The sequence below is a fragment of the Ichthyophthirius multifiliis genome (genome assembly GCF_000220395.1).
Source record: "Ichthyophthirius multifiliis unplaced genomic scaffold scaff_1120509251321, whole genome shotgun sequence".
Classification (NCBI taxonomy): Eukaryota; Ciliophora; class Oligohymenophorea; order Hymenostomatida; genus Ichthyophthirius; species Ichthyophthirius multifiliis.
The window spans coordinates 256,146-277,050 of NW_004085988.1; the positions used below are offsets into that span (position 1 = coordinate 256,146).

A 20,905-nucleotide genomic window follows, 5' to 3' on the forward strand; every position below is an offset into this window, starting at 1 on the left:
ATATGTTAAAATAGATTCTAATTTAATTATAAAAATATTATTATTATTATTATTATTATTATTATTTATTATTATTATTATTATTATTATTTATTATACTTTATTCATTTTTTATATTTTTTACTATTATTTAATTAATATTTATCATTTTTGGCGAAGTTTTAGATTAAAAAATATTTTTCATAATAATAATATATATTTTATATAATATAAACATATTTCAAAATCTATTTTTTTATTATTTTTTTTTTTATATATTATATAAATAAAGATATTAAATTAATAATTTATTTAATCTTTTTTTATTTTTATTTTTTTTATTTTAGATATTATCAAATTAAAATTAATATTAAAAATATCTTTTATCTTTTTTATTTATATTAGTCAAATTTTAATATTATATTTTATTAATATTAAATTGTCTTTATAATTTTATTATATTATTTTAATATTTAAATATCTTTATTATTATTATCTCTTTTTTTATTTTTTATAGTAAAATTTTATTATTTTAATATATTAATAATAATTTTAATTAAATTTAATATTTATACATTTTTTTAATTTTAATATATTATGATCTCAATTATTTCACAATATTTTTTTTCTTTTTGTTGTACTTATCAATACTTTTTTATTTTAATTTATTAAAATTTACACATTTTACAAAGTAATAATAAATATATATTCTGTTTTTAGTTAATAATAAAATAACCTAAATGCATTAAAATTTCTAGTTTATATAAAAAAATATTTGTTTTTATCAATTTTAAAAAAAAATTTAATTATATAAATAGTTAAACACATATAATATAAATTATATGAAAATTAAATAAATTATATTATTTTTATAATAAATAAATTATATTTATACTTTTTAATAACTAATTTAAATAATATTTATCTGAATAAATAAAGAGATAAGAAAATGGAAGAAGAATAAGATGAGTGTTTAATAAATGACTTAGATTAGCCAGTATAAGAGCTAATAACAAAATTTTCGAATAAAATATCAATGAAGACAAATAAAATGACACCTTAAAATCTTAAAGCAGCACTCTAAGATTTATAATTACTTGAAGAGAATAAAAAGACATTTTATGATCTATTTTAATATACAGATAAAAATTTAGAATTAATTCAAGAATTAACTTTTTAATATGCATAAACAGATTTCCTAATGAATCAGTTTTAGAAATGTTTGCATACATTAAGTATTTTAAGATTTTAATTTATGTAAATATTATCATTGATTATAGATTAGCCAGAATAGAACGATATCGAGAATTAATTTAGTATAAAAGCTAGTAATAAAAGCGAATTAAATTTAAAAATAATATATGAAAGTACTATTTTAATAAATAATTATTTATTAGAATTAATGAAAATTTCATAAAATTTGTTTAATTAAAAAAATTAAAAATAAATAATAATATGTATTAATGATATGAAAATTGTTAATTCAAAATTAAATACACTTTGTGAGTTTTTACCTTCAGCAGTTATATTTGATAAAGAAGATTTGCTTTCTTAAGATAAAATCAATAATCAAAGATGGATAGAAGTAGATAAAAAAATTTAATATAAATAAATTGCTACTACTGAATAAATAAAGGTATCATTCAAAAAAATTGTAAAGGCTATTCTTATAGGGAATGCAGTTGCTGCTAAAGGTGCTGAATAAAAAAACTCTTTTCTCAAAAGTTTTTATCAAAACTTTAGTGGAATAGGTTATTTATTATTCTCAAATAAAGCTGAAAAAAGAGCTCATCTTTTCTTTGCTGAACCTGATACTTAAACAGCAATTAGTGTAATTTTTTTAAAGAAAAAAAATAATAATATTATTAATATAAATTATTTATTAAGATAAATATATATTTTTGAAATAATATTTAATATAAAAAATCATTATTTATACTAAACATTTAATAGGTTTGGAATACTATGGAATAAAGTTTTGTTTATTAAGGCTTAAAAATTATTATGCCATCAATAAAATACGTTGAAAAAATATATGTAGATTAAGTTACTTAACCTATTACTTAATAATATATACTACAGTCAATGAAATTTGACACTTTAAATAAAATAGATAAAAATAATGTAAAGTGTTAAAAAATATAATATTCAGATGCTTATTATAAAGAGCTATTTACTAAAGATTTATCTAAAATAAGAATTAGAATCTTATGTTCAACAAAACTTAAAAACCAGATTTAAAGACTCAAAATTTTAATTAAATTATTATACATGTACATGGAGGTGGCTTTGTTGCTATGGGAACTAGGTCTCATTAAGTGTATTCGAGAAAATGGGCTAATTTACTAAACTATCCTATATTTTCTATTGATTATAAAAAAGCCCCTTAGAATCCTTATCCTGAAGGTTTAAACGATATATGGCAGGCATATAATTGGATATTGAATAATGTCAGCACATTTTTTAGTATTATATTTTTAATATTTTTTCAATTAAAATAAATATATACATAAAGATATATAGCCATAAAAAATAGTTTTTGTAGGAGATTCTGCAGGTGGAAATTTAATAATCTCATTAACTCTTTTATGTATTAAATTCGGAGTAAGAACACCTGATGGTATAGTTCCTATTTATCCAGCGTTAAATTGTAGCATTAACTTTTTTACACCTAGTTATTTACTTTCACTTGATGATTAAATTTTGCCTCATATGTTTTTAAAAATGTGCATTAATTCTTATATTAAAAACGATTCGGGATTAGATGCTAGTCAAGATTAATATATTTCTCCTATACTGGCTTCTGAAGATGTATTTTTTAATATATTTTTTATATATTTTTTTAATATATTTTTATATAGTTTTTTATATATTATTTTATATATATATTTAGTTCTTGAAAAGATTTCCAAAAGTTAGACTCAGTTTCGGTCTTTGTGATCCTTTAAATAATGATGCTTTTAGATTTGTTGAAAAACTTATGTATAATATATTAGAATATATTTAATATTTTTTTTTTGTTTAGATAAAATGGTGTCGACGTAAAAGCTATTGCTTACAATGATATGCCTCATGGATATCTGAATTATGATGTACCTGGAGGAATGAAATATGCAGCTATATGTGTAGAAGATGCTGCTATTTTTATGAAAGAAATATTAAATTGATATATACTTATAAAAAATAAATAAAGAAAGCTAAAATTTGGGTTATTATTTTCTATTAAATTATTGTTATTTTTACAAATATAAATATTTTTTCCTGCTACATCTAAAATGATTTCAATTTTTTAATTTAAGTTTAGTAAATTTATTTATACTACTATTTAACAAAAAATAATATAAATGTTAAAATAAAACTAATTATTATTTATTTACTTATTTAATTGATTAAGCTTAATTATATTTTTAAACCTTTTTGCAAATATTTCAATGTTTCCATTTGTATTTACAATATTTTTTTATAAAAAAAGGCTTTCTGAATATAAACCATCAAGTTAAACTTCAGTAATAGAAGGAAGAGAATCATCACCACTTAAATTATTATCATTATTTTTAAAAGACTATACATATTCAGAAGCATTTCTTTTAATAATTTTATAATCATAATCTTTTTTATAATATTCTTTATAATTATATTTATCTACTAAATGTAATTTACTTCTTTTTCTTAATTCATTGTTTTCTTTATAAAATTATTCTTTAGTTTAAATATTATTTTTATTCATTTATTTATTTTATTTATTAATAATTTTAGAATTTTGTAAATATTACATCTAATTTTCAGAATTTTTTTTTTTTTTTAGTTATTATTAATATTATTTTTTTATGAAGATTCGACCTTTAAAATTCCCAATATATTATGTTCACTTTATGTTTTTTTTTCAAAATCAAATAATTTTTTAATTATTATTCTTTTAATGCTTATTTAGTTTAATACTTTCTCTTATTAAGAAATATATCGTACTATTATTAATTTTATTATTATTACTGTTATTGAGTTATATATTTATTTGCATTTTCTCTTATTTCTTATGAAATTATATATTTATTATCTTGTTCTTTTATATTTTTTACTTATTTTAAAGCGTTTTTTTCTATTAAATCTGTCTTGTCAGCCAAAACTATTAAACTTTTGAGTTTTTTTCTATTTACAAACTACTTAACATAATACTAATGTGATAAATCATTCTAAACTAAATTTTTACTTTTTATTTTTTCTATTATTTCTTTTTATACATCTTCAAATTATGCAAAAATTTTCAAATTTTCATTTTTTTTTAGTATTTTATCTAATACTAAAGAATTAAGTTTTGACTTTCCTTTATTATTTACCGTATCAAAATTTGTTAAAGAGCTTTTATTTGCAAACTAGACACTTTTTTAAAAAAAATTCTACATATCAATTAAATTAAGTTATTATAAATCATTTTATTTATATTTTTTATTTGTTCTCATAGTATATTTGTTTGTTAAATCAATTAATTGATTTATTGTTAGCTAACCTTCTAAATAATATTTTAGAAGTTGTTTAAAATAAGCATGTTTTTTAGGTAAACCCTAAGGAAATTCCATGAGTAAAGGCTCTTAACTGTATTGTGAAACATTTTATTAAGTATTTTAAATTTATTAAAGTAACTAATAAGCGTTTGTCTGATTTTTTAATTTAATTTCGATATCAGATTCGATTTAGTCTGCTGTTTAAGGAAGGTTAGTATTTAATAAATTATAGAATTTTTATTTTTTATTTATTGCTGTTAATAATTAATTTTTTATCATTATTATATTAAATTTTATTAAAATTAAAACATGTATATAAAAAATAAAGAGTATTAATAAATAAATTAAATGCGTTTTTGTATATATATATATTTTATACATAATTTAAAATAAAAATATTATTCTTTTTTATTTTTTTGTAGTTTATGTTTATTTTTTTTTTGTATAAAAAAAATATTTCATAATTAATTTTATTGCTTTTTTTCAATAAGTTAGTTAACAAAAGTATTTATGCAAATATTTTCTTCATTTTATTTAATTAATTATAAAGCAGATTTGTTAAAAGGCAATTAATATAATATTTCTTTTAGAACTTATGTGCTTATATTATCGCTATTATTACACTATTTTTAATTAGTTTTTTTTAATAAAATTTTATTTTTATAGTATTTAAAAAAATATAGAAATAATACCTATTTTAAACAATTTACTAATTTAACTTTATATTTATTTATTTCTAATTCTTTACTTTTACTTATAAAAGAATCTATTTAAATTTTTTCCTAATTATCTAATGCTTAAAATGTACTCTCTACTATTTCTCTATATTTTACAGGATTTTCAATAAATTTCTAACAAACTTTTAAATTAAAAATAAATTAAATAAAATATATAAAATATAAATATTATATTATATTTTATTAAATTTTAAAAAAAAATACTGAGTCAGTCAAAAAAATGTAATTTTAATACCTTTAGTAAAGCCTTCTTTATTTAAAAAATTATTATTAGTATTTCCATGCTATTCAAATATTTTTAATTTATCCTAATTACTAATAATAATATTATCATACAAGCTTTATAAACAAACTTTAGCTTTACTTTTAGCCACAAAAAGGTTTAATTTATCCATCATAATATCACCAAGTGGATTTACACTTAAATTATTTACAATCCAAGGATGAGCGTAAGCTTCTACAGATGAAATCCTTTATTTAGGATCTATTTAGAGCATTCTTTCTAGCAAATCTTTAGCTTCATTTGAAATATTTCCATCTATATTATATTTACCACTAAGAATTTAGTTATACACATCTTTGTCGGAATTCCCATTAAAAGGCACTTACCCATATATTAATAAATACATAATTATACCTAAAGACCATATATCACAAGATTAATCATATTTAGATTTCTAAAATATTTCTGGAGGTATATAAAATGGATTTTATTGTATATGATCAAATCCTATATCAAGTAATTTTAAATGGGAGTTCTATTCCTTTGAATAAAATAGAAGATTCTCTGGTTTTAAATATTTGTGAATTATATCATTTACATGACAACATGATAAAGCTGAAAGTATTTACTTTATATATTTGGAAGCTATTTTTTCTGTAAACGACGGTTTATTTTTTAATCCTTCTAATAGTTCACCTCCTGTGCAGTATCTTTATTTTATTTTTATGGTTATTTAGTTTTTATATATAATATACTCTGATATAATATATAAAAATTTTGCATCTTAATATATTTCAAAAACTTATATTATATATGGGTGATCAATAGATTTAATTTTCTATATTTATTAAATAGATTCAAATTCATTTACTTTTTTTATTATTTTTAAAGCTCTTATAATACCAGATTATTTATGAGTTATAAGCGAAACTGTTCCTGAATAATCTTTATTTAATTAAAAAAAATTAAATAATTCATTATAAAATATCAATATATATTAATATTTACTTTCATGAATTATTTATCCAATTTAATATTGATTTTATATTTCTTAAAATATATTTTTTTCAATAAAAACAGAATCTTTATATTTTTTTAAAAAACGTATTTTAAATTTATACAAAAAAAAAATAAAAAAATTATATTTGATAACCTTATAATAAATTAGTACTCTTGGAAATTTATTATTAGAATTATTGTTATTAAAGTACTTGATTATTTTAAATATTAATTTGATTTATTTCATTAGATTAATATTCTCTTTATCCATTATTTTCATCTATTTTTAATAAAAAAATAAAAATAAGCAAATAAAAACCATTATATTTCTCTTCAATAGTTTTTTCAGTCACATTACTTTATGATTAGCAACTTCCCATTTTTTTTAACTATTTATTAATATTATTATTATTATTGTTATTATTATTATTATTATTATTATTATTATTATTATTATTATAATTTTAATTTTATTTCTATAAATAAATATATATAAATTATTTTTATTTATTATTATAATAATCTGGGTTTTTTAATATATTTAAACATCAAAATCTACTATTTTTTCTTAATTCTTTATAATATTAATTTCATATTATGTAATATTAAAAATTTCTTTTTATACTATTAAAAAAAGGCTTCGAAAATTTATATTTTGATACTTATAACCATTTTCTTTTCTTTCAACATATTATTCTATTTTAAATAATCATTATAATAAATATTTTTATGTTACCAACATATTGTAAAAAATAAATGAGTCTTCTTTCATAAAAAAGTATTAAATAAATAATTTATATATTTGTAGAAATTAAATTTAGTTTTTAGGAAATATAAGAGAGTTTGTTTCTATGTACATACTCAATAATTCCTAAATCATAAAATAGCCTATATATAAAAACAGCAATGAAGAATATTATGTGATTTTAAAGCTCACTAAAAGAAAAAAAAAATTATAATTTTAAAACATAAAATAAAATTTCATAATTTTAAAACTCAGAAAAAATAAATTAGCTTCTTATGCTAAAAAATATTAGAAATATAATATCAATATATATCAGAATAAAGCAAGAAAGTTTAAAATAAAATCTCTAATTAATAATACTAATTCCTTCATTTACTGTGCATTATAATATAACTTAATCAGAATATTTATTTCGTCCTTACAAAGATCAGATCAAATAATTTAATAAACTAAAATTAAAGATTTTAAAAAGGAATTATATCTCTGAGGTTTTTAAATGAAAAGAATTTAAAAACGTAATCTATTTAAAAAAGCTTTAATTAATTAAAAGGAATTTTATTATAATTTTTACAACTTCAATAATAAAAAAGTAAACAAAATAAAATTAAATTTTATTAAAAAAATATTAAGATTTTATTTAAAATGATAATTTATATTTATATATTCAATTATTACAATCTTAAATAAGAAATATTTTATCATTATAACAAAATAAGCTATATCTTTTTATTTTTTAATAAGCTAAATACTCCGATTTTATAAGTAAACCTCTTTTTTGTGAATTATGTACTTTCAGAATAAAAATAATACTTTTTTTTATATAGAGATAAAGATCTTTATTTATAGAGATTTATATATATAATCTAAAAGAAACGATAAATGAGAAAAAGCTCCTAAACCTAATTTAAGGCTCATTCAGCAATTGTTTTTAAAAAAATTATTATTGTATTGGTGAATAAAAAGATATTTATAATTAAACCGAAAATTTGATAATTACTTATAATAACTCAGGTCGGTTAGCTTAAATAACTATAAGTGGATTTTCTAAAGAAAATAAGAATAAACTGCTTAAGCAAGAAGAAATCATACTTCTTGTGTTATATTAATAATTTATTTATATAAGGATGTATGCACAAAATCAAATATTATAATTATTTGGTAAGTATTTTTTATAATAATAAAAAAAAAACAGGTCAAAAATTGTGAATTTAATAAGTGAAAATATAGGGATATAGCTTTATTTAAATAAATTCTTTATTTTATAAAACTAGAAAAGTTGCAATCTTTAAAAAATACTAAAAAATATTGATAAATAGGAAATTAATTATATATAATGCTTTTGTATTTACAAAAATATAATTTTTTTTAGAATATTTAATATATATAATAATGATATAGTATTATAAAAAAATAATAAAAAACTTGACGAATAATTTGTCTTCATTATTTGTTTATAAAATTTATGTTATTATATATATTATATTTAATAAAATTTAAATATTTATTAAAAAGAATTATTATTTTTTAAATATGGAATAAGTAGAAAATACAAAAATATAATAATTAATCAAAGAAATATAAACGTCTGCTGATAACTTGCTTTTTGATCGAGCTGAAAGATAATTACTAAATCTTATCGCATTACTTGAAACTAAAAAAGAATATTAGCTTCAATTAGAAAAATTCTAAGAATAATTTGATAATCTTAAAGAATTTATAATTAAAACTATGACAAATACAAGAAACTAACTTTAGTAGTTATATGATAATTCTAATTGGGAGACACATAAGACAAAACAAAATATTCTTATAGGTTGTAAGTTATGCAAAACAACTAATACAGTTTCAATAAGAGCTGAATCAGAGTTAAATATCCCTTGGTTTAATTTAGTAACTATTATTTATGAAATAGATTTGTACAATAAATGGTTTCCTTTTTGCAAATCATCAAAAACAGTAATTTAATTCTTTATTTAAATGAAACAAAAATTATTATTTAAAAAATAGTTGTTGCAACCTAATAAAGGATAAAAAATAGCCTATGTGGAAATATAAATTCCTTTTATTTCTAACAGGGAAGCTTATGCTTAAGGAATAGGAATTGATAGATTAGATGAAAATGGTACTCTATTCATAAAATGTAATTCGATTTAGAATGATTAGAAATTAATGAATTTGCTTAACATTGATTTAAGTAAATCAAAAAATGTTTAAGTAGATCTTAATTATTTCGCATGTGAAGTATATCTTATACCTGGTGAAGAGTAATAACTTTAAGATTTATTTAAAAATTAATAAAGTATTATTATTTATAAAGATAAAAAGTAAGAGTAAAAACTATTTCAAATGTGGATCCAAAAGTAGATTTTGTACCTTAATGGATGTTAAATACATTCTCTAAAAAAGTAAATATATAAATTTTAAAGTTGAAAATATATAAATTTAATATAATTTATTCAGTTTGGTGTATATTTGATGGAAAAGTTATTTGAATTGTCTAAAAATATATAAGTTAGATATATTTTATTTAAAATAAAATACATAAATTTATTTATTAATAAAGGGAACTGAATGGGAAAAAGCAGTTAATCATCCTAATAATTAATAATTTTATTCATGGGTTTAATAAAGAATATAATAGCATTAATTAAAAAGTCAAGTTAATAATATATAAAATAATGTTAGTAAAGTATTATAAAAAGAAAATAATAATTAAGCTTAATAAATAGAGAATAATAACTAAGTTTAATAAATAGAGAATAATAATTAAGTTTAATAAATAGAGAATAATAATTAAGTTTAATAAACAGATAACAATAAAAATTAATAAATAAAAATAGAAAATAAGGACAATTAAATTTTAATAAGTAAAATTAAAAAAATTAAAATTATAATAATTAATATATTATAAAAAAAGGTAAATAAGACATAAAAGTTACTTAAGAATCTTGATACTGAGAATAATAATATATATTCATTCTCCAAAAAATAAAATATTAGTATAAACAAATTGTATAATTTTTTTAAATGATTTGACTTAGATTTTTTTTTTTGCATTAATGGAAAAAAAATATATATATTTTTATATTATTTTCACAATTTTTAATTTATATATTTATTTCAAGTTGCTTTATAAATTTAAAAAACATATTCTATCGATTTTCTTCTATATGCTAATTTGTTGTATAATTTTTTATGAATTTATTATTTATTTAAGTTACTGTTAAAGTTTTCTCTAATTCTATTTGATTTTATAAAAAATATATTTAATTTTGAGATATTTCTAATTATTTTCTAGCATTTATTATAAAAATGAAAAAAAATTAATTAAATTTTCGCACTATGTATTATATTGAACTTTCAAGTAATTCTTTTGATTTTTTTAATTATTATTTATTCATATTGTGTATATTTGTTTTAAAAAAAATCAATCGAATAAAAATAGGGAAAAAAAGAATAAATAATAAGCTTTTTTTCATAGAATAAGTTTTTTTAAAAAAATGATAAACAAAATATAAAATAAACAATATATGAAAAATAATATTCTAGATAATTTTTATTCTCATCTTTTCTATTTTTAAAATACTTGATGCTTTAATTTTTTAATTCTACTTTTAATTGATTTTCTATATCCTAATTTTTAAAAATTAAGAAAATCTAAATTAATAATCAAAATTCACAAAAGTAATTTAAATATTTTTTTAAAAAACAATGACAAAATAAATTTACAAAATTCATAAATTTAAAAAAGATAATTAAATTATTAAATGAATATTTTGTTTTTTAAAAAATTAATATTTTACAAACTTAATATAATTTTTATAATTGCAAATTAATTTAATTTAATTTTTTTAATATTATAAAAAAGATAATTAACAATAATTAAACATTTAGTAAATTATAATAATGTATATATAAATTAATAATAAAAGATAATAAATAAGTTCATTAATACAAAAACTCAAAATCACCTACGTTAATACTTTTGTCAACTGAAATTTAGTCATTTTTAGTATTTTTTAAAAATGGATGCTTTAATGCTTAAGCTAATTTTAATCTTTAATTAGGGTCTTAATGTAATAATCTTGTAATAAATTCTCCACATTCAAATGAAATAGGCCCACTAAAATTAATTTATCCCTATATAAGATTGTGAAAATAAATATAGAAAAATTTGTTTTAGATAGAAAATTTACTTTTAAAACATTTTATAGAGTATCCTCATATCCTTTTCCAGAAAAAGGAGCTCTCCCAAATATAAGTTCATAAGTAAGAATTCCTAAACTCCAAATATCAATTGAATTGTTATAATCTTTATTTTCAATCATTTCAGGACTAACATAATCTAAAGTTCCACAAAAAGTTGATCTTCTTATTTTTTTACTAAAAGGCGCAGCATAACCAAAATCACATAATTTTAAAATACCCTATATATATAAATTTATATATGTTTAAAAAAATACAAAGTGTTATTAAATTTAATTTACATCACAAATCATTATATTTTCAGGTTTTATATCTCTATGTATTATACTTGACATATGCATATAATGTAAAGCATCAGCAACTTATCTTATATATAATGATACTATTGATTCATTATAAGATTTATTGTGTTAGGCTTTCATATCGGTAAAAAGATCCTTTCCACAGGAAAGTTCCTAAATTAAATAAACACTTTAATTTGAAATAAAAAAGCCATAAAGTTGAATAATATTTTTATGAGAAAGTTTAGTTTACATTATTATTTCGTTTGTTATATCTTAATATAAGCCATACTCTTTTATTGTTGAAAATTTAATTTACTTTAAAGCAACCCATAATCCTGTTTACTTTTCACTTTTTTATTTTAATAAATATAAATATTAATAACATAATATAAAAGTTACATAGCTATATAAACATCAGAAAATTTTCCACTTCCTAACTTCTTTTTTATAGAAAAATTATCTAAAGATAATTTAAATTTATTTTCAAAATTAATATCATAATCTCCCAAACATAATCTTGTTTTACGAGAAACAATTTCTTGTTAAGATTCATTTTTGTATTAAATAATTTCATTCTTATCAATAAATATTAGTGTTTTTTCTTTAAAAATACAGGAGTTCATTACATTTTTAAAATTTTATGGGGATTTCTCATATTCGAGTTCTAACCTTTTTATATCCTCGTCCGTTTAGATAATATTTGAGTTTGTGCTTTTTTTTGATAAATCAGACTAATCATTTTAATTTGTAAATGTAAAGTTTTAAGTATATTCTTAATAAAATACTTATTTCGCAGATTCAAGTGGCTGAAAATTCTTATTAAAAGAATAAGAATTATCATTAAATACAGTTTTAGGAGTTTAAAAATAACTATTACTATTTAGAGATAACAATACTTAATCATCTGTTGTATTTTTTTAAGGATAAAGACCGGGAGAACTTTATAGAATTTCATCACACATTAAAATTGATTTTCTAACGCTATTTATAATTCTTTATGTTTCTAAAACAATGTCCATCTAAAAGTTTTTAATGTTTATTATATAATTATAAAAATAGTATTTTATTAAATTATAAAATTACTTTGTAATAAAACCAGATAATTTATTAGAAATTTTATTGGTAAATATTGATATTATAAAATAACAATGTTTTTAATTTATTCATCAAAAATTATAAAATAAATTAAATTTGTAAAATTATAAAATGAAATGCGTTTATAATTAATGCTTAAATACATTACAAAATTATATATAAAAATTGTAAATTATATATATAATAAAATAAGAATTAAAAAATATTACTTAATTTGATAAATAATAAAGTAAATAAAAGTAATTAAATTTCTATATTTATAAAATAATGAAATAATATATATATATATATATATATTATATATATATATATATATATTTATATATACAAGTATATATTTTCAAAATATTTCACATTTTTTTTTTTAAAATAATAATTAATTTATAATATAATTTAGTATTGTTAGATATTTTTTTAATTTATTTTTTTCGTTTGTATAATCAGTTTTAGTTTAATAAATTACTTAAATAATATAAATATATTTATAAATAATGTTCCTGTAATATAATATAATTAGCTATTAAATATAATAATTATATTTATTTTTAATTTTTTAAGAATTTATTAAATTTATTTTAATATATATAAAAAAAATATAAGTTTATGTAACATGTAACATAAATAAAATAATATAATATTTTATTTTAAAAAATTTAATTTTTTTAATTAAAAAAGTAAAAAATATTATTACTTATACATATTTACTATTTTTTATTGATTTTTATATGTTTTTTTCTCAAAATTTCTCTATTTATATATAATTATCATCTTATTGATAATTTTCGTTAATTTTTTAATAATTATCTAAAATTTAATATAAATCTAGATCATTTTTTATTCCAATAAAAACAAACTCTTCATTATTTAAATTTTTTATTATTATGCAATTATAATCTATTTCTTTAAAATTTTAATAACTTTATTAAAAAATAACAACTTTATACTCACCATAAGGTCTAACTTTATCTTAAATTGGTGTGTAAAAAAACAAACAAACATCAAATACATATAATTCACCTTTAACTCTTAAATGAAGATTGTTATAATCGTATTTTTCGTACGTTGTGTATCTAAATAAATTTTCACAACTAAAAGAACTGATGTAATTAAAATGTTAATATAAGAAATCCAATGTTATATCCTTTTGATTATCAAATAAATAATTGATATCATACACTTAATATTTAATTTAAAAAAATAATTTAATATTTAAAATTAAAATAAAAATACATTAATTTTATTTAGATTGAATATTTTAATTAAACTATGATTTTATTTTTTAATTTTAATTACTAAAATGATCTGAATTCTATCTTTTTTTAGTAGACTCTTCATATTATTAATTAGTGTTTTATATTTCCAGAGAATGATTTTATTCTCTATGGCAGCACGATGAAAAACTTTAGCCCATTCAAAAAAATTACGAATAAATAATTTTTTTTTAAAAAAAAAGAATATTTATGTATAATTAAATATTAAGAAATATTTATTTTTTGATTAAATATAAGCAAAATTATTAAAAAGTACACACATTATTATTTTAGAAAATATTTCATGTATATATAAATAGCAATTATATTATTTTAATAATTTATCTTATAATAATTAAATTATATTTCTATAATTTGAAATTTAAATTAAATTTAAAAAATGAATAAAAGAAAATAATATAAAAGCCCTAACAAAGAAAGTAATAATTAATAATTTGATATCATTAATGAAAAATTGGAAAAATTGTTATTTATAGTATCTAATACAGATAAAAAGAGTTGCATTCAATCACAACAATTTTTATAATTTTAAAATGCAGTTATAGATACTCCATAAAGCTAATAGATATTTTAAGAAAAGGATACATAAACAAATGCATAAGCACAATAAATAGCAATAGAACTATAGAATATAATAAAAGAATAAAGTGAATAAGTAAAAGTATTCTATGAAGAATACATTAATAATTTATTAGAAAAAGAACAGGAAATATAATAATTAAGAGAATAGTATATAGAAGAAATGAATAAATAAAATCAAATAATAGATAGTTTGGTTAAAGATAATCAAAAAATTAGGCTTTTAAATAAAAGCTTAACTGAAGATAACATAAAATTAATAAATTTAGATTTAATTGAAAATAATAATAAAGAAAATTAATAAGTAATGATAGAAAACGAAACAATCCTTAATTTAAATAAAAAAATATATTTTTGTCAATAATTTATTTAATAGCTTATAGATAATTATTCTTAAAACAATTCGAAGGAAGAGATATATAAATTGCAATTAGAATTAGATTAAAAAGTTTAAGAAATATCTTCTGCAAATTAAAATAATTATGAATTAAAGTTAAAAATTTAAGAATATGAATAATAAAATAACATAATTAAAACTAGACAAAGATGTCAATTGTTATAATTAAATCAAAAATAAAACTTTAAACAAAGCAATAAGCTTAATTCTAAACGTTTATAAAGTCATAAATAAATTTAGTAATTAAATGACGAAATCGAGGAATAGGAGGATGATAAAGACTTTTAATATAGCAATTAAGAATCTAAAAGCTATAGTAATTTTGAAGAAATTAATTAAGAAAGCGAATTTGATGATGATTGTAAAAACAGAAAACCTTCAAAATTAAAGAAAAAAAAAGCAAACGACAATAAAAAGACTAGAAAAGAAAGGAAAAAATAAGTTAATGTTTGAAAAATATTAAATTTAAAGAAAATGTTTAATTAATTATACGTATAAACAAAAATATTAAAATATAAAAATACTTGATTAAAAGCTAATTTTACATATATTAATTAAAAAAGTAAAATTTTAATTATTACTAATATTTTATTTAATTTAACTTTAATATATTATTTATTTTATATAATCTTTTAATTAATTTTTTTTTATTATATTTAATTTCAACTTTTAATATGTTAAAAATATAATAATTTAAAATTATATAATAAATAAATATTAGTGTAAATTTTAATTAAAACAATTAAAAATATTTTTTTTAAATTCATATTCTTTAAAGTTTGAATATAAAATAAAATTATGAAAAATAACGAAGAAAACACAAACTAATATGTTATTAGATAACTAAGTGATGTTGAATATAATTTTAAAACTTTAAAGTAAAATAATAATACTTTTAAAATTTATTTTTATAATTGTTAAATTTATACAAAAGTGAGGTATATATAGAAATACTTTAGTTATCCTAAGAATAAAGTTAAATAGCTATAAATTTATTAGTTAATAACATTAAAATTATTACAAATATGATTATTTGGGGCGACTCAAATGATGATAATTTTTTTGAGTAATTATAATATATAAATTTTTTATTTTTTAAATAAACAAATTAAAGTTTTGTCTGTGAAAACAATTTTTTAGATAAACTATTTTAAATAATGAAAACATTTAAATAATTTAAGGAAATAAAAATACAAATTATATAATCGATATCTTTATTGTTAATAAATATAAAAAATCCTGAATAATATAATTATATTTTAAGTAACAGTACAATTAATGATTTTATTTTATTTTCATATGATTATTAAAATGATGAAGAGTATGTTTATTATTACATAAATTTTTTAAAAAGCCTTAGTAGAATATTACAATAAATTCCTTTGCAATTACTATTTAATTAAGTAAAATAATCTAATAAGACAAAAAAAAATATTTTATAATATAATAAAAGAAATATAAAAACTTTCCTTTATTATGGTAAGCAATAAGGTTTTATAATTACAAAGAAAGCTTAATAAGGACCCATGTTTAAAATATTGTTCTAGCAATTACAAAAAGTATTTATTATATATAAATAAAGCCTTATTAATTTATAAAAGTTAAAAATAATAATTTATAGTTGTTTTTATAAAGTTTTCCATTCTTGATATTTTATATAAATTATTCTTGTTATATTTCCTAATAATTTATTTAGATTGATTAAGAAGTTAAATAAATAAAAGATAAGAATTATTAAAAAATTAATGATTCTATTAATAATTAAGTAGATTAATTGTTATTTTTAGATGATTTAATGAAACTATAAGATTAAAATGGAAAAAAGGTATTATAAATATAAATAATTTAAAAAAAACAATAAATTCATTACAGAATATTATATTTTATTTTATTTTTTCAGATAATTGTAAACTCATTTTTAACATATACAGTAATATAACCGATTCTCTCTAGTATTTTAAATCAAAAAAATGTATTCTATTTTTAAATATTGACATATTTTATAATATTTACTTTAAAGGCTAAAATGAGTTTAAATTTGTCGTTTTAAATTATTATTTTAATATTTTAAAATATGAAAAACTAAGAATTGCAAGAATATATTTTAATATCTTTATTTGCAGATTAAATAAATAAAAAGATGAACGAAAAAATAATTAATAATATTTAATATCCAGCTTGTTTTAATGAAAAATGGGCTTATAAAAATTTTTGGGATGATTATGAATTATTTATAAATGAAGAATACAGTTTAATATTTAATTAAGATACTAAATAAAGCCCTGATTTAATAAATAATCAAAAAAATTCTCAAAATAAGAAATAATTTATTTACAATAAAATTTTGAATGGAATCGAATATATTACAAATTACTTAGGAATATCAGGAAAATCAATGTATGAGATATAATAATATAGTAAAGATTTAGGAGTTAAAATAATAAATTAATTTAAGAATGATTAACAAAAAAATAAAGAGTTTGATTAGTTTTTAGGTAATTCTGCTCTAGATATATTAGTTGAAGTTAAAAACGATATTGAAATGGATTAATTTTTTATAAATAAATAAAATTATGAGAAAAATAACATAAAAGATATTATAATTTAATGTCTATAAGTAAATATATTAAAAATTTTACTATAGTATGGTTTTTTTTTTTTATAAATAAAGAAAAAAGATGACAACTAAATTATATTAATTTTAAAAATTATTATAATCTGTATTGAAAATAAAAAATTCTCTAATAAACTACTTTCATATTGTGGATTATTACCATAAAATTATGATTAATCTTTATATAAAAATAATATTTAAAGTTTAGTAACATTTTAGAATAACTTTCTTTATGTAATATAAAATAAATAAATAAATAAATATTTAATAATTTTATTTTTAGATTTTCTAGACTTAAACGTAATTTAGATTGTATGTTTATATTCTTCTATTCAAACTAATAAAAACATTCACATGTATTGATATAGATTAGCCAATACTATTTACAAACGATTAACTTATTTAATTTAACATTACTTATTTAAATTTAATTAAACAAATTAGGGATTTTTTAAATTAATAATCATATTTTGATTATCTTATAGAATTATATGATTTTGAATATATTAATGTTTAAAAAAATGAATTTAAAGTTAACTAAAACGACAATTGTCTTTGTCTAATTCCTACAGAATTTATTTAGGATGGTTTATTTATTAATTTCTTTATATATTGCAAAAAAAATAAAAATATATATATTAATAATAGATGAAGATCTAATGTTTAAAAATATAACTACTTAAAGAGATCATGCAAGAAAAATTCTAATTTAATTTTATATTTTGAGATTTTTGCGGTTTGAATTAATTAAGCCTTTTAACACATCTTAACTGGAAAGAAATATAATTCACTAATAAATATTAAAAAATATTAATCAATAAAATAATCAACAAGTGTTTGAATTATTTGAATTAGGTTTAATATATATAAAAAAAACAATTAACATTTTATTTTTACAAATATAAGAGGAAGAAAGATAAATGCTTCATTGTGTCATTAAAAATATTAAATGTTATTTTGTATATGATGAACATTATTTTATTCTTATTGAATTTTTAAATACAGGAATTATTAAAATTCATTATAAAGTAAAACTAAAACTAGTTGAAACTTAAATTGATAGAGCAGATCCTCTTAAACTTTAAGTAGTAATAAAAAAACTATAATGTAATGGAAAAGTAATAAAATTATAAATTCTATATTAATATATAATATAAAAAAGGATAAATTAGAAGATTTTGAGTTATATTTTGATCATATCGATCATAGTTATTAATGTTAAAAAATTATTGATGATAATAGAATCCTATCTAAGGCATAGGAAAAAAATATATTATTAAGTTTAGTTGAAAACTCAGAAAAAGATATCATAATTTAATAATGATACTATTTATATATTTCTAAGTCATAATTTATTTGAAATCTTAAAAAAAATTACTTTAAAAATATTATGTTTTAATTAATAACATAAATAACTTAACTTATATAAATAAAAATAAATAGTACTGAAAAATATACTTCTTTTTTAAATAAATATTATTAAATTGGTAATATTCATCATTCATAATATTTATAGCTTTATGTAATAATTAAAATAATAAAAAAACATATAATATATGTTCTATATAAAAATAAATTTATTTATTAATTTTATACATCACTTATCTTATTATTGATTTTCTTAATTCTAAGTATTTTATTATTACTTAAGTTACTCAGTATTATTATCATTTTTATTTTAATTAATATTGTCATTTTCATCGTCACTATAATTTATTAATCCTCCTAAAAACTTATCTAATTTTTCTTAAGTTTTATTTTCTTAAGGAGGTTTTTAAGATGGCGGTTTAATTTAATTATTTTAATTATGTAAATGAGATTTTGACCAAGCTAAATTTAATTATTAATTATTAATAATTAATTTTCCGTAGAGATCTTTTATTGCTTCTTCAGCTGCTTTTCTAGAGCAAAAGTTAACAAATGCGCATTTCTTTTAAGGGATCATTTTTACGCTTTCAATAGGACCAAATTTTATAAAAATTTAACTATTTTAAAGTAATTATTTATAGAAATATATTAAATATTATTTTATTACTAAATGTTTTCCTAAGAAATAGATTCTGTTATGTTAGAAATATAAAGAGAATAAATTGTTGTATCTTAGGGTGGTTATAAATCATTTTCTTTGTAAACATTTATTTTTTTAAGTATTTTTTCTGCTAAAGGATCGTTTCGACCATAAAATCTATCTACAAGTTATTAATTATTTTTAGGATCATCATCATCTATGTTTACTCTTTTTTAATGTGCATAAGGACAAAGTTCTCCTCTTTGGCAAGTTCCTTTGACCCAAAAACTACATACCTATGCTTAATTTCTTTCATAATAAGGTTTTAATCTGGCAACTTTTTCTAATAAAATATTAGATTAATTACTATAAGGTAATTATAACTAATCAATCTTTATTAAAAATAAGAAATATATATGGTTTATTTTATTATGATTTACATTTCTATTGGCTTGGTTCTAATAATAATCTCTATTAGCCAATTAATCAGGTATTTAAACAGCTTATTCTGCTAAAAATTTATCACGAACTTCAACAGGAAGCTAATATTATAAATCAAATATACATGTTTAGCAAACATTTTTTAATTTTGCACAAGTTTAACAAATTTCTGTTTTTTTGAAACGGCCTTTTGTCCCTGCTTTCCATCTAAAAACTGTAAAGGGCCTTTAACAAATTTTACATTCTTATCCAAATTTTTCTTTAGTCTTTAAATTTCATTAATTTATTTTATAAATATAATGCAATTTTAATACCATTCTTATATAAGGATTATCGCCTAAACATGTTTCACATAAAATGGGAAAATCCGACTCTTCCCATCCAACTTTATTAACACCAGTACGAAATTATAAACCTCTTTCAGAAGCCATTATATGTTAATTTATAAAATATGTCTATAAAAATATATAATTTCAAAATTATTTTTATATTAATAAATATTAATTTTCAATATTTATATTTATTATTTTACTTTTTATAAAAAAAAATATAACATAATTCATTATTATATTAATTTAATAATTAATATATTTATATATACATATATTATATAAATTATTTCGTTATTTAATCTTTTTATTTATCTAAAAGAAGTGTTTAAAAACTTGTAAACTTAATTTATATATTTTTTTGTAAATATTTATCCCTATATTATTTTATTGTATTTCTTTTTTATATACTATGAATTTAAATTAAAACAATAAAATTTATATTTTAAAAATTAATTTTATTTTTTATTTCTTACAAAAATAAATATAAATAAAATAC

General features: G+C 16.7%; 4 protein-coding genes across 4 annotated transcripts, besides 19 other annotated features; 1 reads left to right on the forward strand and 3 right to left on the reverse strand. All coding sequences in view use genetic code 6, as the record gives it.

The window, feature by feature from the left end:
- Positions 1-35: 35 nt before the first annotated feature.
- Positions 36-97: a microsatellite.
- A 76-nt stretch (positions 98-173) lies between these two features.
- Positions 174-221: a microsatellite.
- Positions 222-232: 11 nt separating this feature from the next.
- Positions 233-383: a microsatellite.
- Positions 287-325: a microsatellite.
- Positions 384-395: 12 nt separating the features above from the next.
- Positions 396-475: a microsatellite.
- A 341-nt stretch (positions 476-816) lies between these two features.
- Positions 817-869: a microsatellite.
- Positions 832-873: a microsatellite.
- A 574-nt stretch (positions 874-1,447) lies between these two features.
- IMG5_181540 (hypothetical protein) lies at positions 1,448-3,146 on the forward strand (the record flags this gene model as incomplete). Its single annotated transcript, XM_004027521.1, has 5 exons — positions 1,448-1,810; positions 2,178-2,445; positions 2,495-2,790; positions 2,873-2,961; positions 3,005-3,146. 5 exons carry the CDS (start codon positions 1,448-1,450, stop codon positions 3,144-3,146), a joined length of 1,158 nt encoding a protein of 385 aa, XP_004027570.1.
- Positions 2,792-2,864: a microsatellite.
- Positions 2,794-2,864: a microsatellite.
- Positions 3,147-4,936: 1,790 nt separating the features above from the next.
- On the reverse strand, positions 4,937-7,109 carry IMG5_181550 (hypothetical protein; the record flags this gene model as incomplete). Its single annotated transcript, XM_004027522.1, has 7 exons — positions 4,937-5,337; positions 5,451-6,148; positions 6,194-6,276; positions 6,310-6,383; positions 6,447-6,521; positions 6,610-6,717; positions 7,100-7,109. 7 exons carry the CDS (start codon positions 7,107-7,109, stop codon positions 4,937-4,939), a joined length of 1,449 nt encoding a protein of 482 aa, XP_004027571.1.
- Positions 6,831-6,897: a microsatellite.
- Positions 7,110-9,876: 2,767 nt separating the features above from the next.
- Positions 9,877-9,989: a microsatellite.
- Positions 9,889-9,989: a microsatellite.
- Positions 9,890-10,002: a microsatellite.
- Positions 9,902-9,975: a microsatellite.
- Positions 10,003-10,033: 31 nt separating the features above from the next.
- Positions 10,034-10,097: a microsatellite.
- A 588-nt stretch (positions 10,098-10,685) lies between these two features.
- Positions 10,686-10,719: a microsatellite.
- Positions 10,720-11,127: 408 nt separating this feature from the next.
- Positions 11,128-12,295, reverse strand: IMG5_181560 (protein kinase domain protein; the record flags this gene model as incomplete). Its single annotated transcript, XM_004027523.1, has 4 exons — positions 11,128-11,322; positions 11,379-11,609; positions 11,670-12,021; positions 12,072-12,295. 4 exons carry the CDS (start codon positions 12,293-12,295, stop codon positions 11,128-11,130), a joined length of 1,002 nt encoding a protein of 333 aa, XP_004027572.1.
- Positions 12,296-13,042: 747 nt separating this feature from the next.
- Positions 13,043-13,094: a microsatellite.
- Positions 13,095-15,691: 2,597 nt separating this feature from the next.
- Positions 15,692-15,724: a microsatellite.
- A 3,401-nt stretch (positions 15,725-19,125) lies between these two features.
- Positions 19,126-20,508, reverse strand: IMG5_181570 (RNA binding motif protein 22, putative; the record flags this gene model as incomplete). Its single annotated transcript, XM_004027524.1, has 5 exons — positions 19,126-19,144; positions 19,275-19,613; positions 19,664-20,028; positions 20,077-20,178; positions 20,392-20,508. 5 exons carry the CDS (start codon positions 20,506-20,508, stop codon positions 19,126-19,128), a joined length of 942 nt encoding a protein of 313 aa, XP_004027573.1.
- Positions 19,236-19,296: a microsatellite.
- Positions 20,509-20,905: the final 397 nt, after the last annotated feature.